The sequence below is a fragment of the Rousettus aegyptiacus genome, unplaced genomic scaffold, assembly GCF_014176215.1.
Source record: "Rousettus aegyptiacus isolate mRouAeg1 unplaced genomic scaffold, mRouAeg1.p scaffold_m13_p_5, whole genome shotgun sequence".
Classification (NCBI taxonomy): Eukaryota; Metazoa; Chordata; class Mammalia; order Chiroptera; family Pteropodidae; genus Rousettus; species Rousettus aegyptiacus.
Genome location: NW_023416308.1, coordinates 49,106,442 through 49,134,176, shown reverse-complemented (window position 1 = coordinate 49,134,176; position 27,735 = coordinate 49,106,442). Strand labels below are relative to the sequence as shown.

The 27,735-nt window shown below is 36.8% G+C and overlaps 1 protein-coding gene and 1 pseudogene across 1 annotated transcript; both read left to right on the top strand.

The window, feature by feature from the left end:
• The first annotated feature begins 447 nt into the window (after positions 1 to 447).
• Positions 448 to 27,391, top strand: RAB39A (RAB39A, member RAS oncogene family). Its single transcript, XM_016160594.2, has 2 exons — positions 448 to 787; positions 26,533 to 27,391. The coding sequence occupies exons 1-2, from the start codon at positions 561 to 563 to the stop codon at positions 26,957 to 26,959; spliced, it is 654 nt and encodes a 217-aa protein (XP_016016080.1). The 5' UTR covers positions 448 to 560; the 3' UTR covers positions 26,960 to 27,391.
• LOC118603237 lies at positions 11,872 to 11,990 on the top strand (annotated as a pseudogene).
• Positions 27,392 to 27,735: the final 344 nt, after the last annotated feature.

Genomic DNA, 27,735 nt, shown 5'->3' with positions numbered 1-27,735 from the left:
GAGAGTAAGAAGCAGTAACTGGGATCTTCAGAAATTCGGGAAGTGACAGAGGACAAAGAGCTGGTCAAATCATGAAATAAGAAGCAACAGCAGTGACCCAGCAGTGTCCGGCCTCGCCAACTTCCAAAATCAGAGCCCGCATCTGATGAGCCCTCCCTGACGCCAGTGAGAAAACGATTCTCACTTGTCATTGGCTGACCCTCCCGAGTTGCTTCATTTTCATTGGTTGTTGCTGCTGTCACATCCTTTAACCATACTCACTTTCCCGTCGGCGCCCAATGAGCTTCGCTGGAGATTTGATATGCCGAAGTCGGGGGTGGGAGTCCGCGAGCCGGTTTCGCGTTTACCCCTTCCCAGAGCCCCGCCCCCTACCTCGAGGCCACGCCCCCGGACCGACAGGGCCCCGCCTCTCCTACCAGAGAGGGCGGAGACCAGGCGCGGCTGCAGCGCAGGAATATGCTGGAAGCCAGCGGGTGGGCGCCCGGCAGGTGCTGAAGGGACAGTTCCCGCCGCGGAACTTTCCGGGCTGAGGGAGGGTGGGGCGGCGGGGCACGTGAGTGATGGAGACCATCTGGATCTACCAGTTCCGCCTCATCGTGATCGGGGACTCCACCGTGGGCAAGTCGTGCCTGCTGCATCGCTTCACCCAGGGCCGCTTTCCTGGGCTGCGCTCCCCCGCCTGTGACCCCACCGTCGGCGTGGACTTCTTCTCTCGCCTGCTGGAAATCGAGCCGGGCAAGAGGATAAAGCTGCAGCTCTGGGACACGGCGGGACAGGAGCGGTTCAGGTAGGGCTGCTGGCGCTGGGATCCCCGGGGACCCCGGGGACCGCGCTGCCGCCTCTGTCCGCCCGGGCGCCCCTTCCCCAAGCGTTGGCCGCACCAGCCCTGGTTGGGAGAGGCTCTGCCCCTTCCCTCTAGAAAGTGCAAACACTTCATTCTCTTTTCCCCTTTGCCCCTCCTCTTCCAGGGACAACTTCCTCCTCCGCAATTTCTCACTTCTTTCTTTGGCGCCCATTTCCTGCGTCCCCTTTCCATCTTTCCTTTCCCGCTTGAACCGGGTCACCCGCCTGCCCTGGTGGTATTTTGATCCCTAACTCTTCGGTCCCCCTGCTGCCCTCGCCCCAAACTTAGCGTCCCTCGCTGCGCACACCCTGACCCGGCCACCCTCCTCCAAGCTCCCTGTTCATCCTCTAACCAAGTGGCTTCCCCTCTGTGCAGCCCAGGAAAATTGCCAGTAGGGTTCCCAGATTCGTGATTGATCCCTTTAGCTTCACAGCAAGCAGCGCTCCAACCCAGGTTACTGCATGAGCTCATTGGGCATCTTTCGCGAAGAGATGGATGCGGTAATGGTTTGAACACCTCACGGCACCGATGTGGTCATCAGAAATACTGGGCCATGCCCCGTGGGAATGTCTTGTACAGCAGCTAGATGTAACATCAGGGACACTGACACAGCTGAGGGTTTTTTGTTGTTTTGTTTTTTAAGGATCGAGTTGTCTTTAGAAGTTTGTCATCACTGATGTTTTGGTGGGAAAAGAGATACTGAGATATGTCAGGAACTTTGATTTCATTTATAATGGGTACTTAACATCCGCGGGTGATCGTATATAAGAATAAACATTTTTAAATATAGGAGGGGTACGTATCAATAGTCTCATTCTAAGTGTTTGCTGAGACCTTTAAAGAAGGATTTCACAAAGGCTACTCATGTAAATAAAAACTAAATGTAAATTGTATGCATTTCCTGGATATTTAAGACTGAACCAGATTACAAAGCACATTTGAAATTTCTAGGATTTGAAGGAACTTTTTTTAGAGAAAGGTGGGGAATTTGATATATTGTAGTCTTTTTTTTTTTTTTAAGATTGCACTGTCAATTCGAACCCATTGAAGCAAGCATTTTGCAGTCTTCAGCAAGTACTAGGCTTGTGAAATACAGTACTCCACCAGGGGACTTCCCAAGCAGGGCTTCACCTCACCCCCAGCTAGTATCCATTCTTTATGAGATCAGCCTACTTTTGTGAGATTGTTCCAACATTTAAAGTTTTGGCTTCCAATGCCAGTTATGACAATGATTTATAGAGATAATAAGGGAAGCTTAGCTTGCTTATACACTAGTTTTCCTATGTATGAAGTGGAAAGGTGGTAAGGCTACGCCTTCAGAGAGGTGTTAACGGTTATTGATTTGAATTATACAATACCTAGAATTCCATAAAGAAATTTTTTCTTTTCAAGGAGCTTCCTTTAATTACAATAATTTTCAAACTTCTCTAAGATTTCTTGCAGTTTCACCATTTTAACGTTGATTGCAAATTCCTTCACTTGTGATCACAGAGATGAACTTTAAGATATTTAAGGATCAGAAAAAAAGCATTTACTAATAGCTCTTGCTCTGCTCTCTAAAGTGAATATAATAAAAACATGTTTTTTATGCTTTAAACTCCTAACATCTACTGTAATTTGCAACTACAAGAAACATGAGTAGTAAAATTTTATTGAATCTGTTTCCTTAAAAGTAGCTCTTCAACTCACTGACAAGAGAGTAAAGGATAATTACTTAGATTTTAAAGATGTTTCTGCTAAATAGATCATTGCCTTTAAGAAGGATGTAAATAGTAATTAATTTTAATACATTATTAAAACCAGACAGTAACTCTCCCATAATAATACAAGGACATTTCGGGAATGTTTACTGACAATGAGTCATACTTTATTTTGTTTGGCTCTTTACCAAAGATATATTTACAAGTACATACATATTTCAGTAGCTAACTTCAAATCTTGATTTTCTCTCATTTAGCAGAATGTTTTACCATAAAATTGCACTTAAAACGATTACTGTTAAATCATTCTGTATCTTCAAGAACATACAGATACTTATTTTGAATAATAGATATATCTGTGCTCATGTATTTCATAGAAAGATATTATAGCTCATGAAGGCATATTTCCCTCAATGATAATCATACCATTAGAAATTTGTGGGAAATATTCTATTTGGAGGTTTAGTAGTGATTAGACATAAACTAACAAAAAAGGAACCTTTTTTGGACAACTTGGAGTGTAGCTTGAAAGCATAAACAACTATGTTACAAAACAAAAAAAAATAGTCTTGGTTTTCTTTTCATTCCCTAGCTTTACTGAGATATAATTGACAAGACTTAGTTTTCAATGTTCAGATTAATACTCTAGCAGACAATAACTACTTACAAAAAATAAAAGGGAACAAAATCAAGATGAAGATGGATTTAGAAAAATAATGTTTGCGTGAGCATACTCTAAGTTGTAATATTACACTCAAATGTTAAATTTTTATTGTTAACCCTATGTTTTAGTGAGCATAAATGTTAAATGTATGTATCTATGAGAGTCAAAATTACAGTGCTTTCATTAAAGATAGAACTTTATTTCTCTTGTGTAACAGTCGTAAGTAGTCCTAGCAGATAGAGTGGCTCTGCTCCAGGCCATCTTTCAGGTACCTTCCATCCATTTTTCTGTTATCCTGAAGACTATCATCTTTGTGGACACTGTGTTCCTGCTCAGGGGAAGGGAAAAGGAAAGATCTAAATCAAGCAATATTCCTTTTAAGCAAGTGAGACCAACATGGTACAAATCACTTCAGCTCTCAAGCAATTGAAAACAGTTACAAGGTCACACTTAGACTACCATGTACCCAGGAAGAAGAGAAGATAGATTTGGCATTGTGGGCATTGCCAGTAAATCACCAATTTTCATTTTTAATCATCATAGTGGAAAAAACTTAGCAGGAAAGGAAAAAAGAATGTTGTTTAACACAGTGCTAATAAGGATAAATATTGGAAAGAGCATCAAATGTAAGAATAGAAATTTTGAACCTTTCCCATAAAAGCATTTATAGGGCAATATGGAAATAAAATGAGATAAAGAAATAGCAATGTTACCAGGGAAAGAGGAAACCTCAAGGCTTCAAACCAGATTTAGCCTTTTCTTTCATGTCGTGACCTTTGGAGGTTATAGTTATAGCCACTGGTTACAAAGCTCAGAGAATAATGTCCTAATGCAGTGCTCCTCAAAGTATGTTCTGTACAACACTCCTCCCTTGGGATTTTTTTTTTTAAAAGATGGGTTCTATGATCAAATAAGTTTGGAGATCCTTGTATTTTACGTAGCACTCTCTTAGAAATTCATATCATTAAAGCTCTGAGAACTACTGTGGCAAAGAAACCTGCTTAACTTTTATTAAATTAGCATTTCCCAAATTTATTTGAGAGACTATTATTAAAATGTGAAAATCTAGTGCTTTAAGGAGTATCATTTGGGAGACACTTCCTTGATGAGCTACTTTAGTCACATTATTTGAGCAGAACCACTAAACTTTTGAAATTTGGAGCACTGGAAGACCTGCAGACATTAGTTAACTAGCTAATTAACTTAGGGCTGTAAACAGTAAGTGCTTTATAAGGGATAGCCTTCCTTTCTGCTCCCCTCAAAAGTCCGAAGGTAGTCTCTAATGCTGTTAAGTGTACTCGGCCTCTCCCGCACCCTCTGTCTGCTTCTTCCTCATTTCTTTTAGCTTCTCTTCCACTATGTATGTTTTTACTCTCCATGTGTCTTACGCATCCTTCAGGTTCTAATTTTATCTTTAACTTAGCAGGAAAGGAAAAAAGAATGTTGTTTAACACAGTGCTAATAAGGATAAATATTGGAAAGAGCATCAAATGTAAGAATAGAAATTTTGAACCTTTCCCATAAAAGCATTTACCCCTTTTGCCTATCTGTCCTTACTCATAGTTACCTCACACCCTTTGTCTTTTGCTCTTCTCCCTTTTAATTTTAATGTCTCTTACTCTCTCATCTCTTTAGCTTATCTCTTATTTATCCCTCTGACTCCCTTGTGTCTCTTTTTTCCCCTCTATCCCCTCACAATAGTCATGTGAAGTAATATTTAAAAGTGGTTTAATTTACGCTTTCTGTTCTTAATTTTAAAAGCAAACATTGTGAACATTTTATTTCTCTTTAAGAGACCTTTTAAAATGCCTAAATTAAATAATTTTGTTTCATTTTGTTTTAAGAGCCCTCATTTGATACCTACCCTCTTTACTGTGGTTCATGGACTTCAAGAGAAAAAAATATATATTTTTTTATTTATTGGGGTAACATTGGTTAACACAATTATATAATTTTCAGTTGTACATTATAATTTGACATCTATATATTCTATTGTGTGATTACCACCTAAAGTCCAATTCCTTCAGCTACCATATATTTGATTGCCTTTACCCGCTTCGCCATCCTCCAATCCCTCTATATTGACCCCCTTTACCCTGTCTACTTCTTCCCTCCTTCCCCACTCCCTACCCTCTGGTAATCACTAGTCCATTTTCCATGTCCCTGAGTCTCTGTTTGTCCTGTCCATTTGTTGCTTTTAGGTTTATATCCCACATATAAATGATATTATGTGATTTTCAACTTTTTCAGTTTGGCTTATTTCACGCAGCATGATTTTCTCGAGATTCATCCAGGTTATCGCAAATGGCAGTATTTCATCTCTTCTTATGGCTGAGTAATATTCCATTGTATATATATACCACAGCTTCTTTAGCCAATCACTATCATAGGGCACTTTAGTTGCTTCCATGTCCTGGCTACTGTGAATAATGCCTCTGTGAACATCGGTGTGCAAATATCTTTATATATATGAATTTTCAAGTCTTTGGGGTAAATACCCAGTAGAGGGATTATTGGATCATATGGTAGATCAATTTTCAGTTTTTTGAGGAACCTCCAAACTGTTTTCCATGGTGGTTGTACCAGTTAGCAGTCCCACCAGCAGTGTATGAGGGCTCCTTTTCCTTCACATCCTCTTCGACATTTGTTATTACTTATCCTGTTGATTATAGCCATTCTAACAGGTGTGAGATGGTATCTCATTGTGGTTTTGATTTGCTTTTCTATAATAGCTAGTGATATTGAGCATCTTTTCATATATATGTTGGCCATTTGTATGTCCTCTGTTCAGGTCCTCTGCCCATTTTTTGATTGAGTTCTTTGTGTATTTTGGATATTAGGCCCTTATTGGAGGCGTTGCTTGCAAATATATTTTCCCATTTGGATGGTTGTCTCTTTACCTCATTGACAATTTCTTTTGTTGAACAAAAGCTTTTTAGTTTGATGTAGTTCCATTTATTTATTTTAGCTTTTACTTCTCTTGCCTTTGAGGTCAAATTCATAAAATCCTCTTTAAGTCCAAGGTCCTTGAGTTTAGTTCCTATGTCTCCTTCTATGCACTTCATTGTTTCAGGTCTTATATTCAGGTCCTTAGAACATTTTGAGTTAATTTTGGTGTGTGGTGATAGACAACAGTCCAGTTTCATTCTTTTGCAGGTGGCTTTTCAGTTTCCCCAGCACCATTTATCAAATAGGCTTTCCTTTCTCCACTATATTTTTGACTTCTTTGTGAAAAATTATTTGCCCATATAAATATGGGTTTACTTCTGGACTCTCATATCTGTTCCACTGATCAGTGAGTCTGTTTTGCTGACAATACCATGCTGTTTTGATTACTGTCGCTTTGTAGTATAATTTGAAGTTGGGCAGAGTGATGCCTCCAGCCTCAGTCTTTGTTGTCAGGATGGCTTTGGCAATTTCGGGTCTTTTGTGCTTCTATACAAATCTGATGATTTTTTGTTCTATTTTTTTTAAAAATGCCGATAGGATTTTGATGGGGATTGCATTAAATCTGAATAATGCTTTAGGTAATATGGTCATTTTAACTATGTTGATTCTTCCAATCCAAGAACATGGAATATCTTTCCATTTCTGTGTATCTTCCTTAATTTCTTTTAATAAGGGCTTGTTTTTTCATTACATCGGTCCTTTACAGGTTTTGTTAAATTTATCTCTAGGTATTTTATTCTTTTTGTTACAATTGCAAAGGAATCATTTTTTTCCATTTCTTTTTGACACTTTATTATTAGAGTATAGGAATAATATGGGTTTTTGAATGTTGATTTTTGTATCCAGAGACTTGACTGTATTTGCTTATTGTTTCTAGTAGTGTTTTTGTGGAGTCTTTAGGGTTTTCTGTATAGAGAATCATGTCATCCACAAATAGTGAAGTTTGACTTCTTTATTTCCTATTTGGATTCCTTTTATGTCTTTCTCTTATCTGATTTCACTTGATAGGACCTCCAATGTTATATTGAATAACAGTGGCAATAGTGGACAGCCTTGCCTTGTTTCTGATCTTAGAGGGAAGGTTTTTAGTTTTTCACCATTAAGTATAATAATGTTGGCTGAGGGTTTGTCATATATGGCCTTTATTATGTTAAGGTACTTTCTTTCTATACCGATTTTGTGAAGTGTTTTGTTCATAAATGGATGCTATATTTTGTCGAAGGTTTTTTTTTTATGTCTATTGATATGATCATATGATTCTTATTTTTTAATTTGTTTATGCGATGTATCACAGTAATCGATTTGCATATGTTGAACCATCCTTAGGCCCCTGGGATAAAGCCCACTTGATCATGGTGGGCTTTATCTTTTTAATATGTTTCTGTATTCAGTTTGCTAGTACCTTATTTAGGACTTTTGCATCTGTGTTCATGAAAGATATCAGTCTGTAGTTTTCTTTTTGTGTGTTATCTTTACCAGGTTTTGGTATCAGAGTAATATTGGCCTCATAAAAAGAGTTGGAAAGTATTGCCTCCTCTTCGATATTTTGGAAGAGTTTGAGGAGAATAATATTAAATCTTCTTTGAATGTTTGGTAGAATTCACTAGTGAAGCCATCTGGTTCTGGACTTTGACTTTTTGGTAGGTTTTTGATGATAGTTTTAATTTCCATACTGCTGGTCAATCTATTTAGATTTTCCAGATCTTCCTGAGTCAGTCTAGGAAGATTATATTTTTCTAAGTACTGGTCCATTTCTTCTAGGTTATTAAATTTGTTGTCATTTACTTAGAAAAGGATTTTCTGATCCTCAGTTGGCGGGTTCATAATTGCATAGGTAATAGAACAGTGATTGTCCACAATTAAGTGTCATAATCCTCATAGTCTACTGTAATTCCAAGTTATTAGAAACAATAGAAAGTTAGGCTATATTTTTGTATTGATATAATGTCTTGATGATATAATGTCTTGATTAAAATTATGTCGTAATGTGTTATAAGTAAGAGAAATCTAGCCAAATTAGTTTAGATAATAGGAGGTAAATTATAAATGATACAGAGCTCATGAAAGACAAAAATTCTCTGATTACAGATGTCTGAAAATATGGAAATTCCACCAAGAGTTTGTGGATTTTCCCTCTAGTTTATTCGTATTCTCCAACTTTGTTGTCTCCTGACTCTCAGCCTCTGAGCCTCTTATTCATATTTTTGAAAGAAAAGATAACATTAGCTACTTTTCTGGCCAGTGAATCAGGTCCCCCACAGTCAGGTTATTAAGATGCACTTACGTGTAATTCAAATGTATTATAATGTAAATATACTAGATAAGTATTATAGGTTATACAATGCAATTGTATCTGTTATAGTTTCTACCTTTTGGGAAAGAGAAATCCACAGGAGAAGGAAGTGAGCAGTCACCCCAAAATATATCTATTATATGGTGTTTCAGAGTAAAATGGAAAGTAAGAGTGAGCTAGCATCATTTCTAACAAGTGAGGCAGAATGTGAAAAGATTACCTATGTAGCCAAACATTTTTATACTCTAAAGATTATTTTCGCTATCCACTCAGGATATTCAGACCATTTTGAATGATTATATAATCAGTACTGTCAAGAAACTAACCAGAAATTTGAAAAACCTGTGATTATTTTTCTTAATTTATTTCTTCTTCAATAAATCAATTGATTTAGCATGTATAGCCACAACTTCAATGCTGTACTGAGATAAGAAGGTAATTATATATCCTGAAGTAAACTGAATATTGTATATCAAATGAGTAAGGGTCCTGGGTCAATAGTAGGCAAAACTGCAAAGTAGATAAAACTCATTCTTGGACTCTTTGTGACTTTACTATTTTATTTTCCTTCTGTTTTTGGATAGTGATGCCTTGACCTATTCTTCCTCACATCTCAATCAAAAAGCCATCCCTTAATACTCCATCTTAGCTTTACAGAGAGACATAGCTGGGAAACTAAGGCACGCAAAATTATTAATGGTTGAAAATGACTTAATAAGGATCCAGCCAGGAGTATTCATATTCTAAAAGAAGATGATCACCTCAAGAGATAATATTTCAACTTGACATTTCCCTGTTGGCAGAGTTATAGATATGTGGCTGACAGGTGTTGGAATTTCTTTCATCATGCTACCGTGATGGCCACCTATTCTGACACACTGGCCCCCAATTAACTTTCAAAGCAAGGGCTAGAGAAAAGTTAGAGATAAAATTGTGGGTACATGGATCACCACAGTAAAGTTTTCACATGAAGAAAAGGACTTTACTCAATCTGAGAGAGAGAGAGAGAAGAAATTTCCAGCCATTGTCAGTTAGTTTTGTTGACATACACAGATTTCTTAGCAACTGACCTTCCACAGCTATGTTAAAGTTTACTTAAAAGTTTAAAGAACATCTTAGAATGATCGGAGAATATTAATTTTGTTATATTAAAAGCCAGTTATTCTAATCCTAGCTGAGTTACAGGGAATCTGCTTTCTTCCAGTCTGCTCTGTCAAGCAGTGGAAAAGAAAGATGAGCCACTCAAGAGATACTAAGGTACACACACCCATGTACACACCAACACACACACACACATATACCAGGGGACATCAGATATTACTTTAATAAGATCTTTTCATTCTTTCCAAAGCAAAATAAGTGCAAAGCCAATACTTTATGATTTTAATAAATCTGCCTCTAAAAGACAGTAACATTTAATCAATTCTGATAATGTGTAATTCAGGAACGTTCCCTTTAAAAATTTCCTCCCCACGGGATCTACCTGGTTTATCATGAAACATCTATTGTGTTAAAACAAAACAAAACAAAACAAACAAACAAAAAAGACATTGTTTATTGAAAGGAATCACTTTAGTAATAAAGTACTGTTCTGACCTACAGGAGTTCCAGAAAAATTTGAAAGAGAAGTCAAAGAATGTTTTTAATTTAAAAGTACACTTTTTGTTTAAGCTGTGAAAGAGTTTCAAAATACATATAATAGTTCTACATATAAGTATAACTCAGTAAATGATGATGTCTAGCTGGTATGTTATTTAGTTTAAAATCTTAAGTGTTCTCGTAAACATTCTATTTTTCTTCCTTTATTAATGATTCGTTTTCAATTTAAGAATACCTTGCTAAATCAAGGCATAAGTCTTTAAGACTATCCACTGATATCAATAGCTAGGATATTAAGAAGCCATCAAAAATACCTCAGTTCCTAAAAAATATTGAGGTAAGGGAACAGAGACTTCTCTCTTAGGCTTGTTTCTAGTTCACTAATATGGCAAGTGCATCAGAAGTCACATGAGAAAGGCCTTTATCACGCTACATCCAAAAGGTTATCAGTGTCTTTTCTTGGCAAAATGTAATACTTCTCGATGCCTATTTTTTTCTACTTTTTGTATGATTGGTCACAATCTCTTTTTAAATTATCTTCCTGTGCTAGGAATGTTAAAAGTAATTTTTGCTCTGATTCTTTACCCTTTACAAGCATATTTTCTTTTCATAGGACTTCATGTGATATGGCCTCAAAATAGATAAGGGTGAAGGATAGCCTTAATAACACATCTCTGCCTCAGAAATACAAAAGCATAGTGTGTGACCCAAAATGAACCCTTTTCTCTCAGAAGAGATCAAGAGAGAATACTGGAGTTAGTAGATATTAAAAACTTCCTGGCTGTAAGAGACAACAGTATGAAGAAAGGTTATAGATTCTCAAATTCTCGGCATTGGCCTATCATTTTTCTTTAGAGTAGCACTTTTCTAAATGATAGTAATAGGTGTAATTTGAGAAACAGTTTCCTTGATAAAATAATTTTGGAAATGCTGGATTGCTGCACTTTTAACATATTAATATGCTAATACACATTGTGAATCCCCAAGGCAGATATGGTGTTTCCCAACCCAGAGTCCTTTTACGAGTGTTTTAGGAGCCAAAAGATAGATGGATGGATGGATGGATGGATGGATGGATGGATGGATGGATGGATGGGTGGATGGGGACAGGGGGCGATGAGAGAGAGAGAAATTAGATAAAGTGAACACTTTAGGAACCGATATTTTAAAAATATATATATATATATAAACAATTCCTTAAATTTTAGAAATATATTTGAGAACTCATAATTTCTTCCCTCATGATTCTCTATATCTTTTGCTGGTGCTTCTGGATTATTTAATCATGTCTCTCTTCTAAAACACTAGATTACCGTATTTTAGAGAGAGATGTAGTCAGATCTATAGATTTTAGAGAGTCCCTTGATTTGTCCCCTCAATCAAAATTAAAAGGTTTATCTTCCTGCTTGACTTCCTTGCAGGCACTTATCACACTTTTACACAGATCATGCAATATCATTAGCACCTAATTTAAGCACAAAACCTTTCAATTAGAATAACTGAAAAAACTGGAAGAGAATATATAGATGTCAAACTATAATAATGTACACCTGAAAATTATATAATTGTATTAACTAACATTACCTCAATAAACTTAGTTTAAAAAATGTTTTTTGAAAAAAAGGAACACTGGAAGAACGATAAAGAAGCAAATGGATGAAACCACATTTTAAAATTCTTTAGATATAAAAGGGCTACAAAAAGGCTATGTATGATATTAGGAAAGCAAAAGTTAATAAAAGCAAAATAAGGTGAAATTTAATACTGAGAGTTGATAGAATAGAGGAAGAGACTCCAAGAAAAGAATTAAAAGTGGAAGAGAAGCTACAGCCATGCCACCTTGAATGTGCCTGATCTCATCTGATCTTGGAAGCTAAGCAGGGTCAGGCCTGGTTAGTACTTGGATGGGAGACCACCTAAGAATACCTGGTGCTGTAGGCATTAAAAAAAGGAAAAAAAAAGTGGAAGAGAAGATATAAATAATTGTATAACAGAGGACTATTGGAGGCGAGGAAAATTAGGGAGAGTTGAAAACAAAGTTTAAGAAAGTAAAGGAGAAGAGACACAGGAAAGAAGCTGCAGAGGTCAACCATACTGTAGTCAGCATTCTGGCCATTTTGGTAGAAAAGTGACTGCAGCCAGAGGACTATGAAGGAATAGACAGATGATCTGATATAAGTCTCATTTTCCAAATAATATAATTGATGTCCAGAGAGGCTTTGCTTGCGCCAGGCCTTATAATTCATTAACAGTTTGCATAAGAGCCTAGTTCTCTTAACACTCTATTCAGTGCTCTTTCTGCTGTGCCAGGCCTCCTATCATGTGAAAAGGGTTTTATTGACACATTGTGTGGCTTCGGTCCTGAAAAGTATTCTGCTTGCACAATCCTACCCCTACTCCCACTTCTGTAGATCCAAGTTAATAATTATGTCCACCCAAAACATTATTTTACTGCTATATTCAGAAAACAAAGGAGAAATAGCTTTACACAACAGAAGTGATACTGATAACTGACAGCAAACACTTGTGGCTGCAATGACAGTCAACCCTCCCCTTCATGCAGTACTCAGGATGGCATTGCTACATTTTGTAACAGGAATGAACCCTGCCACTGCAATGGGGAAATTTATATGGAGTTTTTTTTTACTTTGTTAGACAAGGAAAGGAGTTGAGTATTAGGCAAAGCTACAAGTAAACACTGGCTATAGTGTCTTAAAGTTTCAAAAGTATCATGAAATAGCTTTCCAGTCTTTAAATGCTGCCTCATTGTTTTATTTTTTTATTTTTTATTTTATTTTTTTTTCTGGAGAAACCGAAGCAACTAGGACAGTGATTTACTTGTGGAAATCAATGCGTTTATTTAGTGTAACTTTGTGTCATGCACTAGATACAAAAATAAATAAGATATAGTCTGTCTCTCTCTATACTCTCTCTATAGTCTCTGTAGAGTACAGACTATGTTGCTATAACAAAGAGACTGCCCGAATATGGCAACTTAAATAATATAGAACTTTGTTTCTGTCTCCTATAATAATAGTCCAGAATGAGCAGTTCTGGGCTCTCAGGGTGACTTTGCCTCCACATCTGTTTCTAGAGTTCTCCAGGCATTATCATTTCCTTGCAAGCAGGAAGAAGAAAGAGGAAGCCTAGGGAAAATGGCTACTTCAGGGAGATGGAACTCAGATGACACACATAACTTCTCATGTCCTATTGACCCAAACTTAGTGACATGACCAAAACTAACTGTAAGAGAGCTGAGAAATAGTCTCTATATGAGTTGTTGTGTGCCAGCTAGAACTCATGGAGTTCTATTACTAAAGGAAGACAGGGAAAATAGATACCGGGGAACAATTAGAGGTCTTTCTTATGGACTCATGGTAAAGAAAGATGACAAATAATTGCAGTAAAGGCTGGTAAGTAAGTTTCTGTGGCAGAACAAAGGGAGGACTTGTCATCTATGTTTAGGATGAGGGCTGGTTTCAGAAAATGCATCCCAAAGAAAGTAGTCCTTGATGTTGAGACATGAAGGATATGTCAGTATTAAGAGAAGTAATAATAGGAACCAATTACAATAGAAAAAGAAGTAACAATAGCAGATTGAACACATATCTATTTTAGATTTTTTGCCCAGGAAATCTCACTAAAATGGTATTCGTTTTGACAAAGAAACAATAGCAACAAAATTTTGGAAGCAGGAAAGCAGATGGAATGATAAATTAATTAGCAAATTCAAGAAAACTGACTTCTAAGCTAGTCGTAGAAAAAGCTAAAAACAAAAGCTAAAAACAGATTGGATCCCCTAAAGACTCAGGAAATGGTGGCACCAGATACTTCTGGAAGTGGAAGTGCTAAAATATGGATCATGGACTGTCATCTGTTTATAAAGATTGGATTCTTACATCTCCACCATTCCATACATCAGGTAACTTTCTCCCAACATTGACAAAAATTGAACATTTATTCTCTGAAAAGAATTAGACGTAGAGTCTTTGACTTGAAGACTAGGCATAATTGAGTTTGCAGTCCCTTATTAAAAGTAAGGGCTTGAAGTGAATGGATGCATATTGGATGCTAAGACTGTCTAGACATCTTTCCCCATTCAGTTCTGAGAACCCTGGCAGTAAGGCCTTCACTCTTTAAACAGGACATTGGTGAAATCCTTTCTGAAGAATTTGAGCAGGCTGAGAGGAAAGACTTCAGATACCAACATTAGAGTTTCTTCAACTAAGTAACCCAGCCTGATCATCTTACAGTGGGCTTTTTTTTTGTCTCAATTAAAGATTACAAGAAATATTAGGAAATATTAGGAAATCTGTAATATGAACCTAGAGAACAAAACAAACAGACCAAAGGCAACTGGAGAAACAAACTTAATAAAGGAGAAGGGAGTGTTAAAAATGAAGAACAAAAACAAACAAAAAAAAACTCCTTAATTTTCTCAGAGAGATAATAGGAAAATATTGCAATTATAAAAGAACAGGATACTATTTTAAAAAACAAACAAAAAAAGAAAATATTCTGAGAATAAAAGAGCTTTTGGAAACAGTAGAAAATATACAACACAATATAAACTTGAGGAAATTTCTTAAAAAGTAGGACAAAAAGGCAAAAACTTCAAAAATAGGAAAAAAGGGACTTTTAAAAAAAATTAGACTACTAGTCCAAAAGGTTCAATACATTAACAGGCATTACAAAAAGATAAAACAGGAGAGAAAAAAAAGGGGGGGAGGAGACATCATTAATGAAGCAATTCAAGAAAAGTTTCCAAGATTTAGGGACAAGTTTTCGGATTTAAAAGCCTCAGTACAGTAGGTGAAAGTAGACACATTCTAAGACACATTGTCATGAAATTCTAGAACACTGGGGCCACAGAGAAGTTCCTGCAAACTTCTGGGGGTGGGGAAAGAAGGTCACATAAAAAAGATCAGGAATCAGATTAGCCTCAAATGTCCCTGAAACAACAGTGGAAGCTGAAAGACGATGGAAAAATAACAAAAATTCTGATGGAATTATTAACCTGACCAAACTTTTATTCAGCCGTGATAGCAGAAATCAAACATGCAAGATTTCAGAATATTACCTCATGCATCTTTTTTAGGAAGCTACTTGGGGGCATGCGAGAGAGAGAGACAGACAGACAGAGAGACAGAGAGACAGAGAGACAGAGAAAGAGAAAGAGAGAAAGAGAAAGAGAAAGAGAAAGAGAAAGAGAAAGAGAAAGAGAAAGAGAAAGAAAGAGAAAAGCAAACCGGGAATGAAGAGGAACTAACTACCTGTGAAGAAAACCAAAGCAATGCCCAGGAAGGTGGTAAAGGGTGATTCTAAGATATCTCCGCTGCAGATACCAAGGCCAGATTGGAGCAGGACAAAAGGTTGGAGGAGACTTCTTCAGAAGGATGAAATTGACAGAAAAGCTAATGTGAATGAACTTAAAAGAAGGCAACTGATAGTTTGTGATTAGATTAATGAGAACTTCATGGAAAACTTAGCAAGAAGAAAAAAATCTGTGATAGAGACTTAGTGTTCACTCATATCTGATGGCTCTTCTGGACACCTGGGAGGAATATATTTCCTTTCCCTCTGCACTTAGCAGAATCATGTGACTAATTGTGGCCAGTGGATTTGAGCAGAAGTCTTGAAGTGGTTTTAAAATACAGCCCAGATTCTTTAAGATTATTCCTACCGAGAGGCGGATTGTTTGTTACTTCCCATAACCTGGCATGTCTTGATTGATATGCAAGATAATTATTAACTCTAAGGAAAATAATTCATAGTTTACTGCAGGAAACAGCAATGAAAAGAATCTACATGATCAAAATAACACAAGTGCTAAGAATTGATTGTTCTAAAATGATAACACCGATATTAGCAACTTGGGGGAATGGGAAAAGTAAGAACATATAGTAAGTGCACATATAACTTTGACTTAAAACACAAACAGAAAAGGAAAAGAACATAATTTATTCAAAGAACTTGAAAATAGAAGCTGCATAATTTCAGAGAGAGAATGAATTGAGAAAGTCAATTATAAATTCCAAGATGTAGAAAGCACATGAAACAAAGCAGTATAGAGGAAGTCATATGGGAACAGACAGAAGTCACAAAAATGGTCAGAAAATTATAACCCAAGAGAAAATATCCCTGTCTGATCCTAGAAGCTAAGCAGGGTCAGGCCTGGTTAGTACTCGGATGGGAGACCACCTAGGAAGACCAAGTGCTATAGGGGTAAAAAATAAAAATATAAGGGATTGTAAGCTGACAAGGTCCTTGCAATCTGTGAGGTCAACCAAGGGTTGCCTTGCCTAAAAAAGGAAGGAAGGAAGGAAGGAAGGAAGGAAGGAAGGAAGGAAGGAAGGAAGGAAGGAAGGAAGGAAAAATATTACTTAGTTATGTTTGATCACACAATGCATTGTTATATGGAAAATAAAATAATCATGAGAAGCTGGTCATCGTCTCATTTTTATTTTCCAAAGGATGCCAGAAAGCATTGGAATAGGTGCTGCTGTCTTTTATATACTTTCTGGTACTATACCAAAGAGAAAATAAGCACTCTTTCATTATCACCTTGCAGGCAATTAATGAAACTAGAAATATTTCTCATTAATTTCCAAATATACTATTTCAATTTTCATATGTAACTTGTTCATCTCCAAGAATCCACTGTAAAGTACAATTTGAATTACTTCCAATTTAAATACAGTAGTTTTTTAGAAAGCATGGACAATTTCACCCATATGCTTATATTGTATGCAATTATTCAGCTTATTTCTCCCCTTTTGACTTCACAGACCCCTACTATAAATATCAAAAAGGGGTAAGCTTCTTTGTTTTTTCTCTATTATGCTCCCATTTACTCAGCATTTGCATGCTGGCTGGGCACAGTCTGACAGAATCTGAATTTATTAATTTGGTTCTTAATTCATTTGCAACATTGTTAGGACTCCTGCATGCCCAGTCAGTTTTAGACACTTAGGGATACAGAATCCCTAAAGAACTGACAAAAATCTTTGCTCTCATGGAGGTTATTTTCTAATTGGGAGAGAAAGGTTATAACCAAATAAACTAGAAAAACTGTACAGGATATTAGAATATGTTAATTGCTACAGAGGAAAATAGAGGATAAAAAATGAATAGAGCATGCTGGGGGTGGTAAGGCCTCATATGATCAAATGATTTTCCATAAAGGGAAAATAAAAGGTGGTCATGGGAATTAATTCATATATTCAAAGAGAAAATATGGCCCATTAGGTCTTGTCAATATTATGTATAGCCTCCACAATATTTTTAATGGACAGCCCCTGGAATTATTTTTTAAAAAAACATTTTATACATATATAAAATGCAATATTGCTCAGCAAGAAAGAAAGAAAGAAAGAGAGAGAGGGAGGGAGGGAGGGAGGGAGGGAGGGAGGGAGGAAGGAAGGAAGGAAGGAAGGAAGGAAGGAAGGAAGGAAGGAAGGAAGATCTTACCATTTACAACAACATGGATGGACCTAGAGGGTATTATGCTAAGTGAAATAAGTCAGGCAGAGAAACACAAATACCAGATGATTTCGCTTATACATGGAATCTAAAGAACAAAAAACGAACATACAAAATGAAAACATTCAGGTACAGAAAAGAAACCGATTGCTAGAATGGGAGGAGAGTTGGGAAGCTGGGTGAAAAAGGTAAAGTTTTAAGAAGTACAAATTGGTGGTTACAAAATAGTCACAGGGATACGAAGTGTAGCACAAAGAATATAGTATTATAATAACCGTATAGTGTCAATAATATTGTAATAGCTGTATTGTGCCAGGAGGGTACTAAGCTAATTGGAGGATCACTTCATAAATTATATAAATGTCTAACCTGTATGCTGTACACCTGAAACTAAAAATAATACTGAATGTTAACTCTAATTGAAAAATAAAAATTAAAAAATAAATAAGTAAAAATAAACTAATGAATTTTAGTGTTTGTATGTTTCAAGTTACAGAATCTGAGGCAAGGGCAGAGACTGTTGGCATTAAAAATAACAGGAGCAGAGAGACTTGTGTTTTAGTCCCCTGCAACCAGTCGGAAGGGACAGGATTACAAGGCAAGTGAAGCAGGTATATAAAGCATCAACACCATGACTATTCCCAGAAGGGCAGTAGGCATGTAATGTCATGGTGAACAGAAGCTCTCACAGGACTAATGCATTCATAGGCTTCTTGCTGCCAACAGCCTTTGGCATCGAAGTACTTCTATCCTCCAAATGCCTATTTTACAATTGGCAAAGCACAAGAAGGGTGTTTCCAGGGTGGAACATCTGGTTCATTTTACCTAAGTAAGTCAGCAAGTGTGTCAATATTTTGTTGTTTTTTTGAGAGGCCTGTACATATCCAACAAAGTTATAATAACAGCATATAAGATATATATATAATCTTGCCACTTTCATATAAAAGTTTTTTATACAAGTAACTATCTAGTCTAAATAATGTTGAGCATTCTAGGGCCTATGGACTTTTCTCCTTCATATGACAAGAACATCCTGTTTTTAGTACCTTCCAGGAAACTAGATAAGTGTTTAATTTGAGATATCATTTACATTTTTTAGAATCTCTGTAATGATGTCATTGTGTCAAAAAATTTCAAATTCCTCAAGGGATATCATTCACACTTGATTGCATTGCTCATATATTGAGTAATTCATTGTAAATGTGAGCAAACATCAATGTTCCCAATATCATTTGTTTATGTATTATTTCAAGAATAAAATTAAAGAGGGGAATTAAACAGTTAAAAATGTTTACATAAACAGGGCAACCATTTTTTCTATTCTAAAGCAAATATACCCATAAGAATAAACTGCAGATGAATGGATAAAAAAAGTGATATATACGTACAATTGAATGCTATTCATCCATAAAAAAAAATAAAACCTGTCATATGCTACGATATGGATGAATATTGAGGAATTATGATAAGTAAAATAAGCCAGTCACAGAAAGGACAAATAATGCATGACTCTACTAATATGAGGTATCTAAAGTAGTCAAACTCATGGAAGCAGAAAGTAGAAAAGCAGTTGCCAGGGGCTGAGAGAAGGAAATGCCTCACTGTTCAGGGAGTCCTAGTCATGCAAGGTGAAAAAGTTTTAGAAGTCTGTCCAACATTGCACTTGTCGTTACTAATACTCTACACTTAAAAATTGTTCAGAAGGCAGATCTCATGTGTTTTTAACATAATAATTTTAAAAAGAATTTTGGCTTTGTGAGACTATGGTGAAAGTTAAAAAATATTTATGACTGTGATTTGTGTCATTCTCGGAAAAGGTGCAGACTCTATCGATCAGGTCTTTGGTTGACAGCAACAAAACCAACAAGAGGACATTAATTAAAAATGAAAGTAGGTCCCTCTCACTCTTTGTCTCTGAGGAGAGACCACACTCTGTCTGTGGAGTGTTACCCCTTCTCTAATAAACTTTCCTTTTGACGACTTCCTCCCACATACAAAAAAATGAAAGTAACTGAAAACATGTCCGAGGCACAGAGACTTGACCAGAGCTGAAGGGACCAGGCTTGGAATGGGTCAAAAGATCTCTGGAGTTTGGGCAGCAGGAACCACAGAGGGCCAGTGTGGTCTCCACATACTATTTTTCCTTTTGTGCTTGGTTACCCACTGCCATCAGAATCCCCAAATGGCCATTTGGCAGTCTCAGCTAATTCAGTAGAAGCATCATACGGTTCCCTAGTGAAAGCATTTCTCCCTTGGATACTAAAACCTTTATATCAGCAGAGTTCAGAGTCACAGGGATTAGGAGCAACAAAAAATTCAGTGACTCATTAAGTATAATTGCGAGAGGCACCATAACCCTACTTTCACCCTTTGTTTCCCATACCACGGCATCTATTTACGGGGGAAAAAACACCACCTCCTCTTTTCCTCACTAGTTTAGAACATATACATCCTGAAAGATATGCCAAAATCTTGCAAATCTAGACATGGGCATAACTGAATCTTAATAACGTATTCCACAGTTTTATAGAGCTAGAACCCTCTAGGTGACAGTGACATGATGAGATTAATGAATTCCATGGCATCAGCTCATTTCTCTATTTTGTCTTCTGTTAAGTGAAGTCTGGTCTGTAGTAAGGTATGAGATACTGTGACTGTGCATAAGGCATTCCATAGTTCTTTTTATTATTATTTCAATTAGTTTCAAGTATACAGTACCTTGGTTAGACATCTATATAGTTTGTAAAACAATCATCTCAATTGCTCCCTCCCTCACCGACCCTCCACCCAGCCAACGTATTAATGCTAACTGCATTCCCTGTGCCGTGCTTCCCATCCCTGTGACCATCCATCAGCTACTAATTTGTACTTCTTTAACTCTTCACCCCATTCTCCCAGCCCCCTAAACCCCACTCCCCTCTGTCCATCACCAAATTGCCCACTATATTCGTGAGTCTATTTTTGTTTGTTTGTTCTTTTTATTCCTAAGATTCCACATATAAGTGAAATCATATGTGTTTATCTTTCTCTGTCTGACAAATACCTTCTAGGTCCATCAAAGCATTATCTTTTTCCATCCACTTCCTTTTCATATGCAGGAGTCTTAATTTTCTTATCCATTCAGCCACTCTATCTTTTGGTTGGAGCACTTCATTTTTTTCCATTTGAGGTATTCATTAATAGGAATGTAGTTGTTACCATTCTTTATTCCTGTTTATTGATACATGTTTTTTCTCCTTTAAGTCCCTCCAACATTTCCTGTAATACTGGCTTGACGGTGATAAATTCCTTTAGCTTTTTATTTAGGAAGCTCTTTATCTGTCCTTCAGCTCTAAAGGAAAGCTTTGCTGGATAAAGTATTCTTGGTTGTAGATCCTGGGTTTTCATCCTGTCGAATATTTTGTGCCAAGCCCCTCTGCTCTGCATAGTTTCTTTTGAGAAATCAGCTGCCAGTCTTATGGGTGCTCCCTTGTAGGCAACTATCTGCTTATCTCTTGCTGGTTTTAAGAGTCTCTTTTTGTATTTAACTTTTGGCATTTTAATTATGATGTCTTGGTGTGGGCCTCTTTGGGTTCCTTGTTTTGGGGACTTTTGAGCATCCTAGGGTTTTATGTCTATTTCCTTCAGCAGGTTAGGGAGGTTTTTCATCATTATTTTTTTTAAATAGCTGTTCAACATCTTGTTTTCCCTCAAGTACCCCTATAAAATGGATATTTTAGCCTTTAATAGTGTCCCATAGGCACCTTAGATTATTATTATAGTCTTGGCTTCTTTTTTTCTTGCCATTCTGATTGAGTGTCCTTGACTTTCCCATCCTCTAGATAAGGCATTTGATCCTCTTCTTTATTCACTTTGTTTATTCCATTTAATATACTTCTCATCTCAGAAAACATGTTCTTCATTTCAGGCTGGTTCCCTTTTACAATTTCCACTTCCATTTTCATGTTTTTTATTACTTGTTGAAGTTCTCACTGAATTCATCTACCCTTCCCATACGTTCATTGAGCATGTTTATAACCAGTGTTTTGAACTCTGCATCTGTTAGATTGCTTGACTCCATTATTTCTGGATCTCTGTTCTGTTCTCGCATATGGTTTCTGCTTCTTTGTCTTCCCATTTTGGCTGCTTTTCTGTTTATGTAGTAAGCAAAGCTCCTAGTGTCCCAGTCTTATTAGTGTGGATTTGTGTGGTAGGTATCCAGTGGCGCATTCCTGAGAGGGTTTCAGCTGCAGGCCACATTTAGCTCAAGCCTGTGCTCCTTGTTGAGGAGTGCCTAGACTCACACTGGAGGCAGCTGGCCTCGGTTTCTGCTGTGTCCTTTTGAGGCAACTATAAGCACAGCGTCTACCTTCTGCTCTTGCAGGGTGATTTCTTAGATTATCTCCCTAGTTATATGGCTTGTTCATCGAGCTCCCAGGTGATTTTTCTTACTGTTTGTGCCTTGTTTCTGTCACAACTTTGATTTGATTGCCAGAGGAATGAACAGAGCTTTTATCATCTATGCCATTTTTTTCCCATCTGGCTACTATATTTTCATGGAATGGATATTTAATTTATCCACCCCCTCCAACACCGACATGCTCACAATAATTCAGTGACCTTAGTGAGAATGTAACATACTACTAGTAGGTCTAATATTGGGCACCTTTTCTTTTTTTATGTGCTGCTGGTATCTCGTTCCCTCAAACTTCCTTACTCTTTCTGCCATTTCTCTTATTTCCCCAATAGCTGTGTTCATGTTTTCTACCATCAACCATTCACTTATTAATAATGTGTTGAGTGTCCACTGTGTGCCAGGCACTTGAGGACCACTGAGTACTCATGATGGGCATAGTCAGGGAAGCTGCCTACCTCACACAATTAGCAAACCAATATCAAGGATCCAGAAAGTGGAAAGAAGAGGAAAAGGATGCTATGCAAGAGTCCTAATCTTGAACACCCAGCAGCAGTTCTACCCACCAGCCTGAGAAACAGACTCTAACCAAACAGAGCAGTCTTTTTTTCCTTTCATGGAGGAATCCAATAAGAGGGTAAAGTGTTCTTCTAGTTCTCTTCTGTGGGAAGAGGAAGGTCAGATGGAAATTCTATTCCTTCCTGTGTTAGAACCCTCAATGTGAGATAAGAGGGAGAAGAGTTTTTCCTGATACTAGTTTTCCTTGGCACGGTCAAGTGTCCACTTGGGATCGGTTATAATTAATTTGTAGTGATACTAGCCTACCTGGTTGAGTGATTTTTCCCAGAAATATTCAGCTCCATGCTTGGCCACTCCGGATATAGTTTTCCTAGATGAATAGAGGGACTTGGGAATTTAGATATTTCCAAGAGAAAAATTATAGTGATGTTTCATAGAACTAAGATGTGGAAGATTAAGGATAGGAGGGTATAAAGGAATTGGAAGTGGTAGAGTTGGTCAGTGGATGACAAATCTTGATGAAATTAAATAATTATCCCAGTAAAAACATATTGGTGGACTGTGAGATTTTGATAAAAAAGTAGACTGAAATTTTGTAGTTTTGGAAGTAGTGAACATTTCTGATGAAAAGGGAGTAGATGAGAAGGCAGAATATAGGGGAAAGTTCGTGAGAGATGAGGAAGCCACGAAACTGAGAGATGGCCTCAGACAGCTCATCCAAGTGGATGTTGAAATCAGTGAGCAAAATGACAGGAATTGAGATAAAAAAAACAACGCCAAGTGCTAAAGTCTTCAGTATATGGAAAATGACCAAGCAGTTGACAGATGACAACAGATTATAGAGCCAGATGGCATAGGCCTCAAAGGAGCAGAGGATTTTTTGTTTACCACAGGGTTGGGAGAGAATAATTATCTAGAAGCAGCATTGGAGAAGCAGAAGCCACCTCCCCATGATCCTATAGAATGAGCAACATGAGCATGCTGCAGGGGAGGCTGTGTTCTCACCAACAGATTTCAGTTAAGGTGAAGAGGAAGCGAAAACACTCTGAGAAACTATTTGAAAATAATCTAAGAGTTGCTGATAGTGTAGCTTTTAGGGTATAAAATAACCAGAGGGCTTTTTAAAAATATAACCCAAACCATATCTTCCACTTGAGAGAGACAAAGTACTGCTAAGACTTTGTAACCCTGACCACTGTCCTACATAATTTACTTTCCCCATCATATTGCCATCATACTGGGTTTAGGAGGTGCTATATCTCCTTTACCAGTCTCACCAGAGTGTAGTCTCGTAAATCTTTTCTCCCATAACACACCAGAGATCACACTGGAATCTATTCATTTGTTTCTCTCTTCTTTCCATCTCTTCTTCTTCCTTTTCCTCCATCCCCCTTCCCTAATTGTTTTTTCTTTCTTTAAATCAACCATTCAGTCAGTGAGACTTTCAAAGTCCAGAAGGAAATAGATATCAAGTAACATGCAACAAAATGTTGTTGCTTATAAAGAAATTTTACTTATCAACTCCTGAATTTTTTACAGGGAAGTCTACCTACCTAGTTCTTTTAAGATCTGTTCCCCAACTCTTTCTAATACTTTCAAGAACTTTTAGAGATTTAAGTGTCCAAACCCAAGATAAAAGATCCAAAGAAAGATAGATGCTCCCTCATCCCCTCTGTAAGACCTGCTTAACAAGTTCCAGTTTTCAGTCTGGAATTGGGCAGGGATGCCCAATTGTTTTAGGGAAAACCTATCCCCTAGGACAACTATATCTGAATCTGAAGCCTAACCAGGATTCTTCACCTAATATCCATATCCACACACAGAAACTGGAGATCAAGTTATTATACAGAAAATGGCATCTGTCATATTGAGACCTTTTCTTCCAGCTAATCATTAATGGCTGTTTTATAGCATAATTATAAATATTGTACTGTAATTTTATTTTATAGAATGATTTGCCAACTGTATTCTTATGTTTTCAAAATTAAATACAAGGCATTAAAAAACATGATATTTCCTACCATGTAGGCATGCCTCTGCCTAACATATGAGGATTTTAACTTGAGTTTTCAACCACAAAAACCTGTTTTTTAAAAATTATACTAATGGTAAATTAAGTGGGAAGGGCAATAAAAATAATGCAGACTTGGTGCTGAGTAAATTAAAGCTTTCGATCTAATAACATAGCCTGAATTAGATTTCTCTTAAGGCACTGCACATCTGCCTAAATTCACACATATAAAAATGACTAGAAGAACAATAATAAATTAATTATTCCTCAAAATTAAAAAAAAAATTAAATGAACTACATTACTTGTAGCCTGCTAAAGATAGTGGGAGATTTTTTAAATTGTCAATGGCTGTATAATACAGGAGTCCTTGAGAAAATTAAAAAAAAATAATAATCACTGGAGAATCTGGTAGGAATTCTGAGGAGAAACAGGAAAGCAAAAGAAATGGAAAGAAAGAGGACATAAAATAATTTCTTCACATTTCCACAACAAATGGTACTTACGGTATCAGGTCACAAACTGAGCTGTAATTTCAGCAATAAGGATGATGAACATATGTAAAATTTGAGACTACCAGGTAACCTACTGGTCCTCCGTAAAGTCATTGGTGCATCGGGCAAGGAAGAGATGAGTTTGCTTAAGGATGATCTCAATGCCCAAGATCATTGACAACTTGGAAACTGAGATACATGTAATCTCTGGCTCATGTGACATTTCTCCAATAAGATTAATTAATTCAATATAATTAATATTAACTGATATTTATCACTTTCCAGGCAAACAATTATTAGATACATAGGCAAAAAATGTTTGACCCTCAAGAAGCCTTGAATCGAGTGGAAGACATACCAGCAAATTCAATCAGCACATTATGAAAATTGATATAATTATAATGGCAGTATTCCAAAGGTTTAATGGAATACAAGAGGAGTGCCTAAGGGAGGTAGAAGGGGAGAGGTCAGTGGCAGAGAAGGCTTCTCACATATATAATTTCTGATCATATTCTTGAAAGAGAAATAGGACTTTGCTAGGCAAAAATGGGTAGCAGACATTTTAGGTAGAGAAAACAACGTATGTACAGGCAAAAAAATATAAAACAACATGGCCTTGCCACCTTGCCTCATGATTTAGTCAGGAAACAGAAGGCACACTTGAAAGGTTACTGAAAAGTATTTAATGAAGTGACTATTTCCAGAAATGTGGACATAGTCAAAGCACCAACAAAGGATGGTGAAGGATTCAGGGAAAGCGAGAATGGGAAGCCATTAACCACCTGGCCAGAAGGGGCAAGAAAAGAAATTGAGATCGCCAGAACCTAGCAACAGCCATAGCTGACAGGAGCTTTGACCAGCAGCAAAGAAACGCAACCACTGTATCAGGTCACAGCCTGGGACGGGTAAATACCTATCCTCTCTTCCCTTCAGTCTCCAGCAGGTGACTCCCATCGGTTCAACCCCACTGCAAGCCAGAGGACAGAAAATTTGGGAAAGCTTTCTGTAAAGGTCAGCTTCCTGAGGCCCAGAGAGTGGAGCCTAGATCTGGAGAGGCAAACAATCATTAGTGTACCTCATTTTCATATCCCATGTCCAAAACATTTTCTGTTTCTTGAATAGGTATAGCATAGGACTATAACTGTAATCAACATATAACAAGTTCACTGATAGAGAGAGGGGCTTATTACATTTTATGACAGGGAGAGATTCTTAAGGTCTGGTTTGCTATGCAACTTCTGCCCTTCACCAAATCTTTGTTTATTTTTAACTACAGTGATATAATAATTATTCCCTCAGATATTTAAAAATAAAAACAAATAATTCGAAAACAGAGGGGGGATGACATACCATGTAAGTGCTTGTTTGTCTGCCTAAAAATAATGTTGTCAGTGGATGAAACTGGCTTGAATATTAGTCTTATTGAATATTTTTGTTCACTTAGGACACTTCATAGTTGGTTTATAAATTCTAATTAAATCACACTCTAAGGTATCTTAAATTTTCACCATGGTGCATCATTGTTTGAAAGGAGGGAATGAGAACAACTTGTCCTTTTACAACGTTTTTTTCTATTTATTTTTCAGATCAATAACTCGATCTTATTACCGCAACTCAGTTGGTGGATTTTTAGTATTTGACATTACTAACCGGCGATCTTTTGAACATGTGAAAGATTGGCTAGAAGAAGCAAAAATGCACGTACAGCCGTTTCAGATTGTATTTCTGCTAGTGGGACATAAATGTGATTTAGCTTCAAAACGTCAAGTTACAAGGGAAGAAGCTGAAAAACTGTCAGCAGACTGTGGTATGAAGTATATAGAAACCTCAGCAAAAGATGCTACAAATGTTGAGGAATCCTTCACGATCTTGACAAGAGACATATATGAACTTATCAAAAGGGGAGAAATTTGTATTCAGGATGGCTGGGAAGGGGTTAAAAGTGGTTTTGTTCCAAATACTGTGCATTCTTCTGAGGAAGCTGTGAAGCCCAGGAAAGAGTGCTTCTGCTGACTTCTGACATGCCAAAGGACTAACAATAACAGATTGGGTGTCATTTCAGGATAAATACCAACATTAAGAAAAGAATGATTCAGTGAAAGCATTAAAAAAAGTAATCGATCTGTATTAAAACTATTTGTTAGGTATTGGATTCACAGCATTATACTTTCTTGTTACACTACAAGATTGGGTATTTTGCTAAAATATCAGACAAAGCAGATGACTTTTTCTTGAAATTGGAGTGTCTACAGAATTACCCCCATTCTCACTTCGTTAGCATATCCCTGACCTTAATGTCTGAATACGTCAATATTACTCATTTTTCTTGACAGTTTGAAGTGGGTTTTTGTGTGTACATAGTTTGATTGAAAAGATTTCACCAGAAATTACATTCTCTTGAGGTAATTTATTAATATTGACTAATAAAGTGGATTTCGAAGTGCACTCTTTACTTACAAATTAAACAATCTCAGAGAGATCAGCTAGGACTAAAATAGCAGTTCCTTGTTTAAGGTGTCAGGTTTTTAACCATTCTTTAAAATATTTATCCTCCCTTAATTTTGCCTGAGTGTAAGAAAATAAGTTTTATACTCATTTTTGTTCTCTGATTTATTGCTTCTAAAATTTTTGTTATATGAAGCTATCTAAGGATCCAAGCAAAATATTTTATTGCAAATATTTGTAAAAATTAAAACAAAGGACCATTCATCAGCAAATGTTTTGATATAGTATACCATCCTTATTTAGACAAGAAAAACAAATTTATTTATATACTGACATTTTCAAAA

Excerpts from the sequence above, each read along its gene's own strand:
- RAB39A (XM_016160594.2), top strand. The coding sequence starts at position 561 with ATGGAGACCATCTGGATCTACCAGTTCCGCCTCATCGTGATCGGGGAC. Across the intron at positions 788-26,532 it reads GCGGGACAGGAGCGGTTCAG|ATCAATAACTCGATCTTATT; the intron begins GTAGGGCTGCTG and ends TTTATTTTTCAG.